Source organism: Carassius auratus, chromosome 1, assembly GCF_003368295.1.
Source record: "Carassius auratus strain Wakin chromosome 1, ASM336829v1, whole genome shotgun sequence".
In the NCBI taxonomy this organism is placed as follows: Eukaryota; Metazoa; Chordata; class Actinopteri; order Cypriniformes; family Cyprinidae; genus Carassius; species Carassius auratus.
In genome coordinates, this window is record NC_039243.1 from 7,161,494 (window position 1) to 7,182,234 (window position 20,741).

At 40.7% G+C, this 20,741-nt stretch overlaps 1 protein-coding gene across 2 annotated transcripts in view; it reads right to left on the minus strand.

Moving 5' to 3' along the window:
• Positions 1-20,741, minus strand: part of LOC113049778 (complement C3-like) — a 121,663-nt gene that overhangs the window by 49,780 nt on the left and 51,142 nt on the right. For both annotated transcript variants that reach the window (XM_026212516.1, XM_026212447.1), the window contains exon 26: positions 17,689-17,784. In XM_026212516.1, the coding sequence (XP_026068301.1) occupies positions 17,689-17,784 (96 nt within the window). The remainder of the gene's footprint in view (positions 1-17,688; positions 17,785-20,741) is intronic.

Consider the following 20,741-nt stretch of genomic DNA (forward strand, 5'->3'; position numbering starts at 1 on the left):
CAACGTTGAGAAAACTTTAGCTCCTGTCAGTTTTACGGCAACATCCACCAAAGTGGGCAGTATGAATTTTTCCCTCTTAACAGCTTTGTTGAGGCGCTTCAAGTCTACACATATCCTGACTTTCCCATTTTTCTTAACTACTGGGACCATTGGGGCACACCAATCTGTAGGCTGAGTGACTTCTCGTATTATCTGCATAGACTGCATCCTTTGTAGCTCGTCATCTACTTTTTGCATTAAGGGAAAGGGCACCCTCCTAGCTAAGCTATAGGGTTGTACATCTGGCTTAATTTAAATTTTTATTGGTTTACAGTTCAGACAGCCAATTTCTTCAAAAAGTTCGGCATGAATGTGATCTGCTCTGGCTACTAATCTCAGCACAGGCTGCACTTCTGCTGAGAAGGTTGTGTGTATAACGTCCATCCACTACATACATCCAAAACTGATGACGAGTTGTGTTTCTTTTAGTCTCAGCTAAGAAGTTTCCTATTGTTTCAACATTGCCACCAGGACTGTTAAGCTGTATTTCCGTTTTGGTCAACGGGGGGCGCTGTGGGAGCCCTTGGTACGTCTCCTTGGACATAATTGTGATGTCAGCCCCCGTGTCTATTTTGAAAGATACCGTTTTACCACACACTGGAAGACTTACCAGCCAATCAGACTCTGAATCACTTTTCTCAATGCTGCCTAGAAAATATGCCTCACTGTCATCCTCTTCTTTATATTGCAAATGTACAGCTCTCACAGCCTTACTTTGACAGGCAGCAGCAAAATGTCCCAGTCTCCTGCATTTACGGCATTGTTTATTATAAGCGGGGCACTCGCGTGGCCTATGACATCTATTGCAGCGTGAACACATTTTCTTTTCTGTCTGCTTATCACTTTGCTGTCCTCTATTGTTTGTTCTCTTACCAGCATTATAGTGTTTGACTCCTCTGGACCGCTGCTGTAACGCAGCCACTTCCGCAGACATCACTACAGCCGAGTTTTGTGTTTTTACAAGCTCTGCCTGGCGGGCCATCTGCACTGCTCTCTCCAGTGTCAATTTGCTTTCCATCTGAAGCCTTTGTGACACTCCCCAGTCTGCTATCCCTATAAACAGTCTGTCTCGAATGTGTTCGTCTTTCTGTGCTCCAAACTCGCAATGTTCCGCCAGCTCATATAATCCCCTCACAAAAGCTTCCACTGATTCACCCGTCTTTTGCATACGTTGATGAAAGCATGCACGTTCATGTATAACATTCCTGCGAGGTATGAAATGGTCATTAAACTTTTCCACTACCTTCTTATAGTCGCTGGAATGGGAAGCCTCTGTGAACCGAAACGAGGTGAATATTGTCTCCGCCTCCGTCCCCATGGCGTAAAGCAGTGAGTTAACTTGCACATCACCTTCCTCTTTGTCCAACTTAGTAGCGATCCGAAATCGTGTGAAGCGTTGGATCCACAGAGGCCACGCGGAGGGCTGGCTGAAATCAAACAACTCCGGAGCTTGAAACATTGACATCGTCGTTTATTTAGTGAAGCGGGTACGACGCACTTCTGACACCATGTCACATACACAAACACACAAGTGTATGGCTCTTATCTGTTACGGTTTATTATGAGCAACAGCTAACACATCCGACACATGTGGAAGTCAGTAAACATCTGCGAAACACTCTCCAGTGCAGTCGCCTCTTGCATTACGTCATACATCCAAATGCCTTATGGGTAATGTAGTACATCCCAACACAGGATCCATGTTCTCATTCTGTTTACACCAAATTCTGACTCTACCATCTGAATGTCTCAACAGAAATCAGACTCATCAGACCAGGCAACATTTTTCCAGTCTTCAACTGTCCAATTTTGGTGAGCTCATGCAAATTGTAGCCTCTTTTTCCTATTTGTAGTGGAGATGAGTGGTACCCGGAAGGGTCTTCTGCTGTTGTAGCCCATCCGCCTCAAGGTTGTGTGTGTTGTGGCTTAACAAATGCTTTGCTGCATACCTCGGTTGTAACGAGTGGGTATTTCTGTCAAAGTTGCTCTTCTATCAGCTTGAATCAGTCGGCCCATTCTCCTCTGACCTCTAGCATCAATAAGGCATTTTCGCCCACAGGACTGCCACATACTGGATGTTTTTCCATTTTCACACCATTCTTTGTAAACCCTAGAAATGGTTGTGCATGAAAATCCCAGTAACTGAGCAGATTGTGAAATACTCAGACCGTCTGGCACCAACAACCACGCCATGCTCAAAATTGCTTAAATCACCTTTCTTTACCATGCTGACATTCAGTTTGGAGTTCAGGAGATTGTCTTGACCAGTACCACACCCCTAAATGCATTGAAGCAACTGCCATGTGATTGGTTGATTAGGTTATTACATTAATGAGAAATTGAACAGGTGTTCCTAATAATCCTTTAGGTGAGTGTAGATTGTTTACAAGTGTCAAAGGCTTCTACATCTGGTGAATCGTTATCATTGAAAAGGTACTCTCTGCACCATGTCAAATCACTGTCAGTTCAATCTGAAGGAGCTGCAAGAAGGTGTTCCTACTTGTTTCCCAATCAGTGCATTTTCTGTGACAAAGCAAAATCCAAGTTCAAGGGCAAGACTGAAGAGCTTACAAAGTTTCAGAGTTGGAAACACAATGAACCAGGCTGGAAAGTTATTGAACCTAGGGCACAGGAATTAAAGAAAGAGGCTCTTTATCGCAAGGTGCAGGGCAAGGACCTATTTGTAATGGAAGCTAAGTATCATCCATCATGCAGAAACAACTTCAACACAGAGTACCAAACCCATGAGCGTGGAAGGGAGAGAGTAGAAAAGGCAACAGACAACACTGACAGCCTGCAGGCCCAGAAGATAGCAGCACATAACAAGTCATATTGTGTGGTAAAGGATTACATTCTTAGGAATGTGATTGAATGCAAAGAGCTTGTCCAGCTAAGATCCATGTGCAACTTGTACATGAAGACATTGGAAAATCAATGAATACCGCAGTGAGAAATTGGCAAGACGGTTACAGGGAGACAAAGACATCTCTCATGAACTCACATTCTCCAAAGTGCAACAACATGAGTGTATTAAGTCGAACCTCATGCTGATTTGCCAATGGATGGCAGGCAACCTCGGTTTGGTCAACAGTCGGAAAACTAGTCCCCGCCGGGTCGCGGAGCCATGATCCGGTTGGGAAGAATTGCGGCTCAGAGGTAGATTACGGTTCACAATCTCTGCCACAATTGGTGTCTTCTTGCCCCCACTTAGATGTCCATATAGGTGGGGTAGTTGTGTCTTGTTTAATAGACACTGGGTCAATGGTGTCTACGATTACGGAAACCTGTTTTCGTAGACATTTTGAACCATGGGGGCAAGACCGTTTTCCGTTTGTGAGGCAGGCCCTGCAACAGTGCCATCAAGTAAACACTCATCCTTCTGGTTGTTCAGGGTGGGTTAGGGTGCGGGGTCCTGGGACGCAGCGAGTAATAGGTGGTACTATTACGTTAATAGCGGTGACCTGTTCAGAACACTTTGCTGATGGAGTAGTACTCCTTGGACCCCCTGAGTCTGGATTACCGGAAAATTTGTTGGTCTCGCCCGAATTGGTTCGCATTGTTAAAGGCACAGTCTATGTACCAATAGTGAATGTGGGTACTTTAGATGTTATGCTTTTCCCACGCAGGGTTTTGGGCACTTTAAGTAGTGTACATGTGGTCAGCTTACCTACAGGCGTTACAGAGGTTCGGTCTAACACAATTACTGTAGGTTTACCAGTTGCTCGCCCTGTGGAGCAAGCACAAATAGATGCGGTTGAGTTGGGTTCATTACCTGATGAGGAACAGAGCAAGGTTAGGGTCTTGCTGCAGCAGTATCAGTCGATCTTTGCCGTCAATGAAAGTGACTTGGGGTGTACAAATCTTATCTCTCACGACATTCCGTTAGTAGATGATACCCCTGTGAGGCAGAGACTCCGACGTAATCCCCCCTCAGAGTATGTAACAGTCTGGGCACACATAAACCAGTTGCTGGAGTCTCAGGTCATTAGGGAGAGTTGCAGCCCATATGCGTCCCCTATTTTCCACTGCCCCGCATAGAGGAGTCGCTGGATGCACTGTCGGGAGCCCGCTGGTTCTCCACTTTAGATTTGGCCAGTGGTTACAATCAGGTTCCCGTCAGTAAGGGAGACAAGCCAAAGACCACTTTTTGCACCCCGTTTGGACTATTTGAGTGGAATCGGATGGCATTCGGGCTCTGCAATGCTTTTTCTACATTCCAGCGACAAATGGAGCGGATCTTTGGAGACCAACAATGTCAATCTCTTCTGTTGTACTTGGACGACATCATAGTATTTTCGTCTTCTATTAGCCAGCACCTGGAGTGGTTAGAAGTAGTGTTCAGGCGTTTGGAGAGGGAGAATTTGAAGGTGAAGTTGGAGAAGTGTGCCTTTTTCCAGTCTGAGGTAATGTATTTGGGCCATGTTATTTCAAGTGAAGGAATCGTGACTGATCCTTGTAAAATTGAGGCGGTGATACAGTGGCCTCGACCCTCTACCATTAAAGAGCTGCGTTCATTTCTTGGCTTCGTCAGCTACTACCGCCGTTTTGTGGACGGGTTCGCAAAGTTGGTGGCCCCTCTACATTGGCTGGTACAGGGCAGCGAGAGGAGGCATTTTCTAGTGCCTGGAGCAGAGAGTGTCAAGAACACTTTGAGGCGTTAAAGAGTAGGCTTACCAAGGCTCCTGTTTTGGCATACGCTGATTTTGCCAAACCGTTTGTTCTTGAGGTGGATGTGAGCCATGGAGGGCTCGGGCAGTCCTCTCGCAAGAACAGGATGGTAAGGTGCGACCTGTTGCGTACGCCAGCCGTAGTCTTAGACCTAACGAGCGGAACCTGTCCAACTACAGCTCCATGAAGCTGGAGTTTTTAGCACTCAAGTTTGCTATGACCGAACGCTTTAGAGAATATCTGTTAGGGAATAGGTTATAGTGTACACTGACAATAATCCCCTCAGCCACTTGGCCACTGCTAAGCTGGGTGCTACGGAACATCGGTGAGCTGCTCAACTAGCTGCCTTTGACTTCGACCTTAAGTATAGGTCAGGTAAGAGTAATGTAAATGCAGATGCCTTGTCTAGGTTGCATCCTCCAGGGACAGTAGGGGGCTTAGGCTCTGGCACCACGATACCATCTGTGTTGAGGAGAGAAATGGGGGTGGATCTTATAGCTGCAGCTACCCAGTGTACCATGTCTATGTTCCCTGGCCAATCGCCTGTGGAGTTGGTGTCCTTACAGGCTGCTGACCCAGTGATTAACGAAGTCATGGGATTTTGGAAATCCAGGAGATATCCTGGTCCAAAAGAACGACGGAAGCTGTCGAGACCTGGTTTGGTCCTCTTACGGCAGTGGAAGCGTTTGGTAGAGTGAGATGGGGTCTTGTATAGAAGGGTGATGCGTCCCGATGGTAAGGAGCAGGCACTGCAGTTGGTTTTGCCAGCCTCTTTAAAGAAAGATGTTCTGGCTCAACTCCATCAAAACCATGGCCATCAAGGTGTAGAACGCACCCTTGAACTTGTCCGGCAACGATGTTATTGGCCTGGTGAAGCAGTTGAGGTGGCAAATTGGTGCCAGTGGTGTGAACGTTGCCAAGTGGCGAAAGATACGCGGCCACCAGCCCGGGGACCTATGGGCCATTTGTTGGCTTCCTGCCCTAACGAGATCATCGCTATTGATTTTACAACTTTAGAACCATCTAGTTCAGGAGTGGAGAACGTGCTGGTAATAACTGACATCTTTATTAAGTACACAGTTGCTGTCCTAACTCGAGATCAGCGGGCAGAGACAGTGGCTCGACTGCTAGTGACTGAGTGGTTTTGTAAATTTGGTGTCCCAGCGTGTCTTCATTCGGACCAGGGTCGTAATTTTGAGTCTGGTTTAATTCACCAGTTATGTGCCCTTTATGGGATAGTTAAATGACGAACCACTCCATACCATCCAACTGGGAATGGGCAATGTGAGCGGTTTAACCGTACGCTCCACAATCTTTTGCGAACCCTTCCAAGCTCGAGGAAGGGAGACTGGGTAGCATGCCTTCCTCAAGAGGTGTTTTGTTATAACACAACCATCCACCAGACTACAGGAGAGTCCCCACATTTTTTAATGTTTGGCCAGGAGGCACGATTACCTGTGGATTTCTTACTGGGTAGCGTTCCAGAGCCTATAGAAGGCGAGATACATGAGTGGGTGTTAGAGGTCCTGGATGAATGTGAGCACAGATCAGCTCCAGAGAATCCCCCTTCTCTGGAGGAAAGTTCCGTTCATCTGGAGGAGGAAGATGTTGATCTGGTGAGGGTTGTTAGAGTAGGTGTTGCGAGCCCCGAGCTTATGGGTCAAGGTTGTTCCCAGGACCACTTGGGAAACATTGTTCCACCTCTAAGGACAGGTGTGGTGCAAGCAGAGTCCCCTGTGTGTGTTGAGAGCGAGGTAAGGCCTGGACTAGTTGACTTACCTTGTGAGGTTGCAAATAGGGTTAGGAAGACCAGTCGAGTTACGGCGGGCCAGCATTCTAACGTGAATCGCCTCCCTAGGCCAGCGGTTGGGCCAAGTGGGGCAGTTAATGCGGTCACGGCAGTCTTCAGGCCATGGATCTGAGTTGTCATGCGATCACCGGGACGGCGATCCATTTCGAGGGGGTGGATTGTAGCAGGCATAGCTGCCTAGTTAATGTTGCTAACAACTTGATTACTTACTGCATGGTAATCACCTAATTAGATCCAGGTGCGCTATAAGGTGCGTGAGTGAATAAGGAGGGTTTCTGAGTTGCAGGGGAAGCGTGTTGACTGCTGCAGACTTGGACGCCGTCTTTCCGAGCTGTTCCCACATGGGCATCTTTTGAGCCACACACAATTTGGTATGCATCCTGGGCTGAGTTTATCCATTTGTGGTATGACGTTGGAAGGGCTGATTTACTAATATTCAGTTGAAGGGGTCAAGAGCTGGTAATATGTCCGCATGATTACAGCGAGCTGAGTGGGACCGCGACTGGGCTTCCCCCTTCCTGTTTGGTCTTTTATCTTCGTGTTTCGAGTACCTTCGCACTGTTGCGCGTGGCCGTGACGCTCCGCCTTTGCCTCATTCGTGCCTGCTTGACCAGTCTGCATCCAGTGAACTTGACGTCTGGAGATTGTGAGACCCGAATTTAGTCCGCGTGGCCATTTGGTCACCTTCACACTGTTTCTACTGGGAGATTGTGTTTGTGGGGTTGTATGGTATAAGTGGATTGTTGTGTGAATGAATACATAAACTGGTGTAAGTTGTGTGAGTGCGTTTGTTTATTGTTTGAATTGTGTGTGCGTAAGAAATAAGTATGAATGGTTGTGAGTTTGTGTGATCCTATGGAGTGATGTGTGTGTAATGTTTATGGGTAGGTGATTGAATTGGTGGTTTTGTTTATTTGTATCTTTTTGATTAACTTTGTATTTTTTTGTGTGTATTGATTTGATGTTTGACTTTCTTTCTTTTTTGTTTTGTTTTATTGACTTGATTTGTGACAATTTGAATGTATTTTGTGTTTATTGATTTTGTCACAATTTGATGTTAATTTGTATAATTTTTGTTGGATTGGCTAGGAAGGAGTGCTGACCCCTCTAGGTCCAAGTTAATGGGTACCCTTGTTCACTGAGTAATTTAATTCTTCTTAATTTTCCTTCACCTGAATGCACGTGTGCTTGTGGTGCAGTGAGTACATCAGTGTACGTTTGAAGTGTGTAGTGAAGTGGAGTTGGGTAGGTTTGTTATTTCTCCTCGCCATCTGACAAGTAACTTTTTTTTGGATTGTATGATTTTATTTATTTTCATTTACTTTAGTTTTGATTTGAGCCATATTAACCCCCTTGTGTACTGAAGTGTGTGTGTGGAGTTTTAGTTAGCCATAATAAAGTGTTATTTTTTTTTATATTCACGTCTCTGCTCTGTCTTTGTGGGAACGAACCTGTGTCCTTACTGGACCATTATTTCCCTGGGTGAAATTCCCAGGGCGGCGTGGTCGGTGTTGTAATTAATTGAGTCTTGAACAACGAAACCCACCACTAGGGTGCCACATTAGCTTCCATTGCAAAAAGGTCCTTGCCCTGCACCTTGTGATAAAGAGCCTCTTTCTTTAATTCCTTTGCCCTAGGTTCAATAACTTTCCAGGCTGGTTCCTTGTGTTTCCAACTCTGAAACTTTGTAAGCTCTTCAGTCTTGCCCTTGAACTTGGATTTTGCTTTGTCAAAGAAAATGCACTGATTGGGAAACAAGAAGGAACACCTTCTTGGAGCTCCTTCAGATTGAACTGACCGTGATTTGACATGGCGCAGAGAGTCCCTTTTCAATGATAATGATTCACCAGATATAGAAGCTTTTGACACTTGTAAACGATTTATTTTCCCTGTAAAGCTTTTATAGCAATATTGGTGATAGCCAATTGTATCCAAAGACAAGTCCTCTAATTTCAAGGGAAACTGTTCACAAATATCCCTCATGTGGTATGGTGAACTGATGTCTTCACAGAGTCTCATATCTCATATACCCCACCCAACTAAGCTACCAACACTGCTAGTCAAGAATACAGATTCGATTTCCGAAAGCCTGTGATTATAGTAAAAACTGTTGAAAAATCACTTTAAGTTATAACTTCAAAGGTATATCTTAATTATAGTTTCAAATACTTACTGAAATTTTTCCAAAAGACAGAGCAGTGGGAGATGGTGATCTGCAGGTACAAACCGACGACCAACTGCCAACTGCAAAGCCCCAAAATTCAAAAACTTGCAGTTTAAGCTCAGTCAACTTTTTGGACCTTTTTGGATTTTTTCTGTAGTTATTTATTTATTAAAATTTAAGTTAATTTGCTTTGTTTTGTTTACTTCAAAAGTAAAACTATTTTAAATATCTTCAGGTTCAGGATAGGTGAAGTAAAAGGTTCAAATAAATCCTATTTCAGGCTGTTAAGTATAATACAAATGCTATCAAATGAACATTTTTTGCTCTTTTTGACCACAGATGGTCAAGATTTTAAAAAAACATGACAAATAACAATCTCTGGGGTCAGAATCGTATTGAAAAATGTGTCCATTTGTCTCTGTGAGTTGTTTACATCAAAAGTTATGCCACTTTAAATATTTCGATTTTTCAGGTATGGTGCAAAGGGTTAAAAAAGAAGCAGTTTGGACATTATTTCAGCTTGGTACCCAATTTAATCTTAAAATAGACACTTGAATGATAAAGAAATAACAGGTTGTGGAAAAAAAAATCACCCTATGCGCTTGAGAAAACGAAAAAATAGTTGATCCTCTACACATCTTTGGCCATTTTTTGCTATTTCGTCCAGAAATAAGGTCAATATGTTGTCAAATGTCAAAAATAACCATTCCATTAAATTCCTGGGGTCAGAATTGTATGGGAAATTGTGTTCATTTTGTCTCTGTATGTTGTTTACTTCTAATGTTATGCCACTTTCTATATCATTTTTTTATTTTTCGGGTTCCGGTCGGGTGCACCAAAGGGTTAAAATAGAACCCTTTGGGACATTATTTCAGCTTGGCACTTGGCAGATTATGAAAATAGACACTTTAAGGATTTTAAAAAATCTGGTGGCATAAAAAAAGCCGGGGGGTGCGCATGGACCCCTATTTCCATCTAGACTACAATGTGTGTGTGAGGGATCAAACAAGAAGAAACAACAGAGCGTCCCGTTTGGATGAGTACAGATGAGACTTTATGTACTGCAGATGACGAATCAAGTAAGTATATCTTTATATACGTTTTCTTTATCCTTAATTTATTCTTGCCATTTGTGCGATTTTAACCATAATCCGGCAGTTCTTGCTATATGAATTCAGGAGGTAAATTGATTGTGTATCTCTGAATGCATTCTGATATGGGAATGTGATTGCGTGTGTGGACTAAAAAAAAATTAGCAGCTGAAAATACAATATTTTATTTGAACTGAACGATTTAAAATTAAATTTAACGCTACTGAACAAAAATTCAGAGATCTGATCTTGTAATTATTTAATGTACATAATCGATATTATAACCACCAGTAATATTCAATATATCAGCAAAATAATGCTGTTTAATCTTTTTCTTTTTGCATTTGAAGAGCGAGATGTTCCGTTACTGCTTGTGTTTGTGTTTGTGTTTGTAATGTAATATGTACTTACTTTTGCAGGATCAGTACAGTTTTGTTACTGGAGATAATGTACAGTGTGTAGACACAGAACAGTACTGAAGACTCACCATGATCACACATGACAAGCAAAAAGTGCTATATTAAGTCACTATACATATGGATTTTAACTTTGCTTTGAATCTTCTCTATTTGCAAGTAATATATTCCCTTCTGTGCATTTACAAACCCCCTCTAATCAACATATATTTTACAGGTAACAAACCAAAGGATGAGGACAGTAACTTTTCTCTGACAGCTGTAGTAAATCCAGGAACATCTTTCATGAAGGTGAGTGAGAGAAGATTGCAAGGCAAGATGATTATATATATATATATATATATATATATATATATATATATATATATATATATATATATATATATATATATATATATATATATATATATATATATATATACACAGCAAAATCCCCAGTGTTAATTTAACACTCTGAGTGTGGATTATATAAACACTGAAGCAGTGTTAAAAGTAACACTGAAGCAGAGTTGAAGTTAATGAGATAATTAAGAAGTTAATTGAGTTATGATTGACCATTATTGAAGACACATGATGTTAACAAGCAGAATCACCAAACGAGAAAAATCACAATTTGTGTGTCACCGTTATAGTGGTCAGTGTTTGCTTTAGTTGAGATTTTGACCTTTCAGTTATTAACTTTAGCTTTTGTGTGGCTGTGGTAACTGAGTTATACCATGCATACAGACCACAGCAAAGGCAACCTTATGGTATTGATTGTGGTTTGGACTAATTGTCATGGATTGACCTCAATGCCTGAGTTCAGGTTTCTTTACTGTATACATAAATTAGACGGATAAAAAGTGATCCAGCATTTTTGCCATAATAAGACATGTTTTTAAAACTTAGTTCTACATAAAGAAAGAATTCTTTAACCCTCTGGAGTCTAAGGGTATTTTTGGGGCCTTGAGAAGTTTTGTCATGCCCTGACATTTGTGCTTTTTTCAGTTTCTTATAAATATCTAAATGGTTAAAGTCTAATATCACTGTAATCAGCACAAACTGGGCTATAATAATATGTGAAATGCATGCATGTACATGATTGTATTTTTGAGAAAAAAAATGTTATGCATGGTTAGTGAAAAACTAAAAATGTTAAATCACTTGAATAAGGCAATAAAACACATACATAAAATTGGTTGCCGGAAAAGTTGAGAACTGGAGCTTGTAGCCTAGAATTTTTCTTTCTGAATGATGTGAAAATCATCTTGTTTACTCACTCACAGAAAACAATATATTGATTTAAATTTTCTAAAACACTTTTTGTTGGTAAAAGTCATATGCGAGTAGGCGTCAACTATCATGAATATCATTGTGATTTACACCTGAGAAGACAAAGGCCTGCATAATGAGCTGCATAATGAGCCTCTCATTCAACTCTGCCACTCTGAGGGAGGACTTACAAGAAAGAATGTGAGAACAAAATAAAAGTATATAATTTTATGTTTGTAGTTTATTAAGAATATATTTAATTATCCCACAACATAATTTAATATCCACTTGGGGAAGCAGTTAAACAGTTTATTAGGAACAATCAAAGCTGACTTTCAAATTTTTTGGCATCCTTTCTCTAGTCACACAATCCTTCAGAAATCCTTTTAACAATCTTATTTTTTACCAAATAAACCCCATTTATTATCATTATTATTATTATTATTATTATTATTATTATTATTATTATTATTATTATTAATGTTGAAAAGAGCTGATAATATTTTTCATTTTTTTTAGGGGGAATAAATCGAAAGAACTGCATTGTTTTTACATTTGTTAGAGTTATCTCTATTTGTCACATTTATATTATTTACATCAAGCTTTTGAATGGTATATTATTGTATATTGTTATTGAAACTTCATAATGTTTCACTTGATTATACATTTAGTCAGGAATTATAGTTTGGAAAAAGTATTTGGAAAAAGTCTAACTAGTAAAATGTTTACACGTTATGTGAAAACTAGTACAAATAAATAAAAAGAGACTTACTCATGTTTATGATCTCTGCTGAATAAAGTGCTTCATTCTTTTTTCTGAGGAAATCCATTTCTCAAATCCTCAACCACATCACATCTTTTTGGGGTGAATTATGTCTTAGTCCTCTCATCGCGAAGCAAACAGTAAAATAAAATAAAAACTCGAAGAATAGTCTGGCTGCTTTTTCTTCTGTGTAGGCGTATTCAAGCCGCGCGCTTCAGTTTGAATCTGAATAGCGCGTTCAGCGCGGGGCGTGGTCACATTAGATATAATGAGCGGAGATATGAAAAACAGACATTGCGTTGTTTTCATATGGATTACTTTATCTCAGAATATTTGTTTTCGGCAGCACTTGTTTAGTTTAAAAGTAGACATTCCAGGCTTTCTATAGATATCTCTCTCATGTCTCTTCGTTGAGTATTCACGGAGTTACAGTTCATTTTAATGAAATGTTTGTACATGACGATCAGCGGAGACAAAGACTGTAGACAGCGCACCTTGTTTGTTATCTTTATTTTATAAGTGCACAAAGGTTTTTTGTTATTATGTCTGTATCCAAAAAAAACTAGACCCTTTATAGATTTGATTGATGTATTGCTCTTATCTGTACGAATAAAACTGAGAGTGTAATTTAAGTTCTTTTCGGGGTTATCAGGTGAAAATGACTCAAAACGCATATATGCGTTAATCGACTCGAAAGGGTTAATTTAGACACACAGACATCAAGAATCAGCGTGAGCATCACAACAATGGTGACCATCAATAAAGCATGTTGTAGCCAATAAAAACTCATCCATGGCTCCCATCATGCATTGCGGCATGAATAAATTATGAGCTGATCTGTCTTTTTAACTTTTTATTCTAACTATATTTTATTTTTGCTGTTTTTATGTGCATTTTTAGTATCTAGTTTTGTGATGTTCAGAGTAGATCTGTTTATCTGAATATGCTGTTTGTCACCATTGTTTAGATTCATACGCTGATTCTTGTTAAATGTGTGTGCCTAAAATTAAAACTCTTTAATAAATCACAGAATCACAAGAGATGCTTACAAAATATATAGAAAATACAGACTCTTTCATTGTGTAATCAAAGCTGTTACAATCAATAATGATCGATAAGAAGAGAAAAGACTGTAAAAGATTTCAGTGATTAAGGTCAAGCAACGATTACATTAAAACATAATCATCAACACCCAGTGATTTTTGCTCTAGGCTTGACACACAAACTTTTAATTTAAAAAGTCACAAGCCAAGATCCTAACTAAAGCAAACACTGACCACTATAATGGTGACACACAAATTGTGATTTTCTCGTTTGTTGATTCTGCTTGTTAACATCAGGTGTCTTCAATAATGGTCAATCATAACTCAATTAACTTCTTAATTATCTCATTAACTTCAACTCTGCTTCAGTGTTACTTTTAACACTGCTTCAGTGTTTATATAATCCACACTCAGAGTGTTAAATTAACACTGGGGATTTTGCTGTGTATATATATATATATATATAAATAAACAAAATGGTGTATTTATTTGGGATAGTTATGTTTTATTCCCTGTAAAGTAGGAATAATAATTCTTTGTAAAAATGTTATCTATTTTTAAAGCACAGTGTCAGTGAAGATGACAAGGAATTCTGCTGTTTATGGGAAATCTGAAGGAACATCTCCCAGCATTCTACCACCATGTTGCCCTGATGATTGAGGTAATGTTAATTCAGCTTTTAGGTGATGCAGATTTGGTCAAAAGTTTACACACACCTTGCAGAATATACTGCTTCATCAGAGTAGTAATTGTATTTTTTTATACAATTAAGTATACCTACTTACTCCTTAAATTATTAACATTTTGCTGATACTGCAAGGTGTATATAAACTTTAGACTGCAACTGTGTCTATTGCTTTCACTCAACTGAACCATTTATAATGACTGGATATGTTTTATAACAATTGTTCTTCCTTCTTTCCTCAAGGAATTTTTTCTGATTCTCCTGCCTCTTTGGATCATTTTTTTTCCGTTCACACAGACTGTGGAGAAATGATGTGCAGCTTCATGACATGAAGTTTAGTGCCGATGGAGAGCCTCTGTGAGATTGACAGACAGCTATTTTTTTTTTTTTTTTTTTCATTTAGTCAAACTTGCATTCACTAATTCTGGAGTAAGATTTTAGAAGAAAACTTTTAGTCCTGTTTAATGTTGGTGCTGTAAGACAGGGCTTAGACTAAGCCAGGATCATAGTTCAGTAAGGACATTTGGGCAGCTGTGGCCTAATGGTTAGATAGCCAGACTAGTTACCAGAAGGTCGCCGGTTCGAGTCTATGTGCTGGCAGGAGTTGTAGGTGGGAGGGAGTTAATGAACAGCGCTTCCTTCCACCCTCAATACCCATGGCTGAAGTGCCCTTGAGCAAGGCACTGAACCCCAAGTTGCTCCTCGGGCGCTGGATCTATAGCTGCCCTCTGCTTCGGGTGTGTGTTCACGGTGTGTTCACTTCTCACTGCTGTGTGCACTTGGATGGGTTAAATGCAGAGCACCAATTCTGAGTATGGTTAACCACTGTCACAACTTAATTTTTTTATCATTTTCTTTGACATGTCTTAGAAAAAACATTACTGTAGTGCATCTTGAGACAAAACAAAGGCACTGGTATTTTTAAAGATCAGTCAGTGCAGTTTTCTATCAGTTGAAACAGCTCAGAATTAAATTTTAGTCTTGGGCTGGTCTTAAGCCTTGTCTGTGAAACCAAGGGTACAAGTAACCCATTTTGGTAATGTTTTACAATAAGGTCTCTTTTGTTGTACATGGGATGATAATGTTCTTTTTTCTTCTTCTTTTTTTTCTATTACATGTGTATCGTTTGTGTGTTAGTAATCCTATATGTTATGGCGACCAAATGACTCCACAAGTATAGTTATACCAGTAAATTTTGACCTTGTGGACATTTTAGGTCCCCGATGAGGAAACCGGTTTACACATCTTACAGAATGATGTTTTCCATGATGGTGAAATTAGCATTGCTCTTCAGACTCTTTCTAATAAGTGAGGTGAAGTGTTGTAACTGTATAGTGTTGGGTTTTTCTTGTCCATCAGCAAAAATAAATTTTGTGTATTTGTTTTTGAGAGTTTGTCAATAAATGTAGAGGGTTTACCTCTTTGTGTTTTTGCATTGATTGTAACTAGGTTAAGAGGTTATTATTATTTTTTAACTTCATTGCCAGAGATATGACATTGAAGTATACTTTAGTTCACATTAATTGCTTATTCAGAATTACATATTTACCATATTTCAAATCACATATAAAATATACTAAAGTCCCACTTAAGTGGTTCAAAAATATCAATCAAAAGTTAAACTAATTGCAATTAATGTCATTTTAAATTGTAATATATTTGAAATTAATTACAAATAATATGGTTTTATGTGGTCAAAAACATTACATTTAATTCATACATAAGTATATTGTTAACTGACATTAAAGTGTTTTTAAGTTCACATTAATTACATGTTAATACATTAATAGTACACTTTATGCATATTTTAAAGACACTAGAAGCAATTAGGAACATATAATTGTACATATAAAGATGTACTAAAAAGTGCCACTTAAGTCCAACTTAAGTTGTTCAAAAAAGTAACTCAAAAGTTCAACTTATTGCATTTAATATAACTTAAAAAGTGATACATTTGAAATTAATTACAAATACAATGTACTTAAGCGGCGAAAATAACATATTTAATTTGCATTTATGTGTGTTCTTTTAAAGTATATTATGTCAGCAATAAGAACACTTTATAAAAGTATACTTAGGTGCACTTCTTTTTCACAAGGGCAATCAAAACTGAAAGTGTAATTTAAAGGTCCCGTTCTTCGTGATCCCATGTTTCAAACTTTAGTTAGTGTGTAATGTTGTTGTTAGAGTATAATTCTAATCTGTAAAATTCTAAAGCTCAAAGTTCAATGCCAAACAAGAAATGTTATTTAACAGAATTTGCCTAAATCGAATGACCAGTTTGGACTACATCCCTCTACTTCCTTCATTAATGACATCACTAGAACAGTTTTTTGACTAACCTCCGCCCACAGGAATACACAAAAAAGGGGGCGTGGTCTTGCTGTGTTTGTAGAGTGTGTTTGTCGCCATGTCGTCGAAACACTGTTATTTTCATCTCGGAGTCCAATCACCTTTGTTTGGCCTTCCCAGGGATGCTGTACTTAGAGATCAATGGTTACAATTTATGTTTGACTCGGTTCCCGAAAATTATAATCCACATGTACATCAGTTTAATGCCGGATTCGCACAAAGATTTTTCTTGAAAGTTGGAGCAGTTCCCTCTTTGTCTGGAGAAGGCGTTGTTTATGGACTACATAAACAAAGTGTAAGTGTATTTTATTATTTAAGTTGGTGCGTTTAACAGTTTCTGTAACTTATTACACAAAGGGCAACGCTGTTTAGCTTTGTTAACTAGATGGTATGGCTGTGCAAAAAATCGAATGCGATTTTCATGCGCATCTCGTCAGTAAAGGCGTTCTGTGATTAGAAGTATATCTCCAGCATGTGCATTCAGATCAGAATTGCCAGGTTTTCAAAACTACTCCAAAACTAGCCCAATCGTGTTTCCAGGAAAGCAACGTGTGCTAAGCTACAGTCGAATCACAACTCATTATGTATTTCTTAAGGAGGGACTTTATAGAACGAGGAAGTCATCAGCCCGTTTTTATGACAGTGAAAACAGCGGTATACAGATGAATTGTGTGAAAAATACTGTGCTTTTTTTACACGCGAAACATGAACACATGTTTATTGCACACTGTAAACACAATCAAAGCTTCAAAAAAAAAAATAAAAAAAAATTGAAAAACATGACCTTTAAGTTCTTTTCGGGGTTATCAGGAGAAAATGCTTCATAACGCGTATGCACGGGGGTCGACTCCAGAGGGTTAAAATAGATGTATAATATCAAAATATCTATGTATTAATCTATATATTCCTGTGTGGAATCAAATTATAATTGTAACATATAATTTTTTGAGGTATCGGCACACATCGTATCGCTGGGTATGTGATATTGTATCGTATCGTGACAAACCATCATTCATTATACAACCATAATGAATATGGTGGCAGGGTGGCAATATTTTTTATGACTTCATGAGCAATTCTCTAATATAGATCAGTGGTGTTGTCACCTGTATGCTTGGACAAATCACAATTCTTTAGATAACTTTGTCATGAGGGCCCATATATGATACAGTCAGAATGAGGTTTTAAGACCGTAATAATGAGATCAGAGATAAACATTTGGTTTGCCTTGAATATATGGCCACATATTTACTGTAAAGTTATAGGGGTGATTTACAGAAGCAGCAACATTGTTAATGTGAGCAAAGTATTAAGCATTAAAAAAATTAGCTGCAGAGTGCATGTGGCTAATGATTCAGGACTAAAAAAAACACCAAACCTGCACGTTGTGAAACAAATTCACTTACAGCAACTGATCCAGCACAGATCTCTCTGGTCTCTTGCATAGCAATCACAACAAAGGCTGTCAGAGAGGCATCTGCATCTTTGCCACGCACATCACCCTGAAATAAAGCAAAAATAAACTAGACTATCACAAAAATACCAGCATTGTGTGTGTTTGAGTTTGTATACTGTATATAAGACGAAACCGTGCCTTTCATTCAGACAGAGACACACAGAACATGCTCAGTTTGCCTATAAACGACAGCAAATATATATATATATATATATATATATATATATATATATATATATATATATATATATATATATATATATATATATATATATACACAGACAGTTCACTCCTGTTATAAATGGGAGAAACTGCAACACAATATGATGGAATATGTCTCGCCTTCTAAATGAAAGAGCCAATCTCTGATTTGTAAATCATTGCGTCAATGCAGCGGCCTCCGGTTCCCATAGAAACCTGATACTCATGACCACACATGCGCATTGGCTGGTCTAGGCTGAAAATAATTTATTTAACACTATTTGAGCCTAAAGAATGTCTAGGTTAGGTATATAACCCGCGTTCCAGAAGGAGGGAATGGAGACATTACGTCAGAAAGAGATCACCTTCGAGTTGTAACAAAATGACCCAATGGTACACAGTGTAACTTGATCTGTGGGATTTGGATCGCAAACTCTGCCCCGCTGTGTCGGTATATATGGAGCAGTGTGAGCAACTTGCATTCAAGTCTTCGCTGAGAAGCCATGTCAAATGACCCGGCCATTCAGCAGAACAGCGATGTGGCAAAGGGACGTAACGTCTCCATTCCCTCCTTCAGGAACATTCACCCCTAGGGGGCAAGGCAGGTCTTAAGCATGATAAGGCAAGACAATAGCATCCACTATCCAGTGAGATAACCTCTGCTTGGAGACAGCCTTTCCCTTCTGCTGGCCTCCATAACAAACAAAAGAGCTGGTCTGAGGTCCTGAAGCACCGAGAAGCACACTCTATATGTAAGTGCCAGGGCTGTGTCTGCCTCCTCCGGGGCAGCACTTGCAAATTCACCAACTGATCTCTAAAAGGAGTGGTGGGAACTTTGGTCACATATCCAGGCCGGGCTCTCAAGATAACATGAGAGTTGGCTGGCCCGAATTCCAGGCACGCTTCATCAACTGAAAATGCCTGCAGGTTCCCGGACCTCTTATCTGAAGCCAAAGCTGCCAGGAGCACTGTTTTCAATGATAAAAAACTTTAGCTCTACTGAGAGCAAGGATTTGAACGGAGCCCTCTGCAGTGCAGATAGAACCATACTTGTGCAGGCCCCACGGCCAGCTGTGCACCAGAGCGTTTATGCCTAGGGTGCCCTCGGTCAGAGAGTTAAACAGCTGGCAGTGGGAATTCTCTAGAGAGGCAGAAGAGACGGCCCTGGCATGAGAGGAATTGTGTTCCTTTATGGGGGCGGAGTGCGGGCACTTGTCTGATTCCAAGATATGGCAAAGAGTGTGTGAGAAGGCAGCGCATTCTCAAAGCCGGCTCTGCGTGGAGACTGACCAGAAAATAGGGGGACTAGATCGGCGAGAAAGCATGTCGCCTACTGTTGTCTGCGGCCTCTTGGGACCTGGAGGTAGAGGAAACAGCTCTTTTTATGAAGGTTTGGGTATCACCGGCCATGGGGCCAGTGGCAGAACAAAATGAAAATGAGAACAAAGGATTTCCCCCCGGCCCTCCTCTGGGGGAAGGAGTGGTCCTGCTACCATCTCACAAAGAGCTGACTTCTCCAAGTCCAGGTCGCCCACACTGCGCCAGCCTTCTCTTCACTACTGCTGGTGTGAAGGCTGCTGTTGTGGCTGGGCGGGAGTGGAGGAGACCACAGGTGGGCGCCCTCGGTGACTGGCAGGCTGAAGGTGGCAGTGTAAATGCAGCAGCGGGCCAACGGGGAAGAATGTGGTTGATAGCCTCAGACTGCTTCTTGGCAGCAGAGAATTGCAGGGCAAAACTCTCCACCATGTCGGGTGGAGACTGAGGAGTTGAGGAGCTGAGTCCGGTCAGACTCCTTCATGTCTGCCAGGTTCAGCCATAGGTGGCACTCCTGAACCACCACAGTGGACATCACCTAACCCAGGGAGTGTGCAGTAACCTTTGTCGCCCAGACGGCAGGGGCAGGAGCAGTGTGTGACTCTTGCCAGACCTCTGAGTCAGCACTGCCCTTGTGGAGCTCCTTGAGCACCTTGGCCTGGTAGACCTGAAGGGTGACCATGGTGTGCAAAACGGAAGCGGCCTGACCCAAAGCTCTGTAAGCCTTGGCCACAAGCATGGATGAGAACTTACAGGCCTTGGAGGGGTTCTTGGGACCACCATGCCAGGCAGAGATGCTCTGAGGACACAATTGCATCACAGCAGAGTGCTCCACTGGGGGTATCCCTGCATACCCTTTGGCAGCCCCACCATCGAGGGCAGTGAAGGTGGAAGTAGCACCAGAACGGTTTCAGGCAGTTAAAGGTGCCTTCCACAAATTGCTAACTTCCTGATGCATCTCCGTGAAGAAAGGAACCGGAGGGCGGTCCTGGCGATCAGAGCGTGCAGCCCCAGGAACCAATCATCCAACCTCAAACGTTCGGGGACTGGGTGGAGCACCTTTCAGAACTGAAGCACTCTGGGGAATGCAGGAGCTGGAGAGAAGGCGGCAGGAAGCTTTTTTATGAACCATTTAACCACACCGTCAGACCAACACCAACTGATTACTTGCTTTGAGAACAGTCCAGTAAAACCGGCAGAAGATGTGCTCGGCTCTGAAGTGAAAGCTTGAATGCGAGTTGCTCACGCTGCTCCTTATATAGCCGCACAGTAGGGCAGAGTTTGCGATGTAAATCCCACAGACCAAGGTACACTGTGTATCACTGGCTCATTTTGATACCACTCGAAGGTGGTTAGGCTATCGGGCAAGACCTCATTCATCAGTTTCTTTCTGACATAACGTCGAATGTTACAGACTGAAAAGGAACAACATTTATGCAGCAGTTTGTTTCAGATTTGTTTGCTGATTTGAAATATGTAATTTAATTT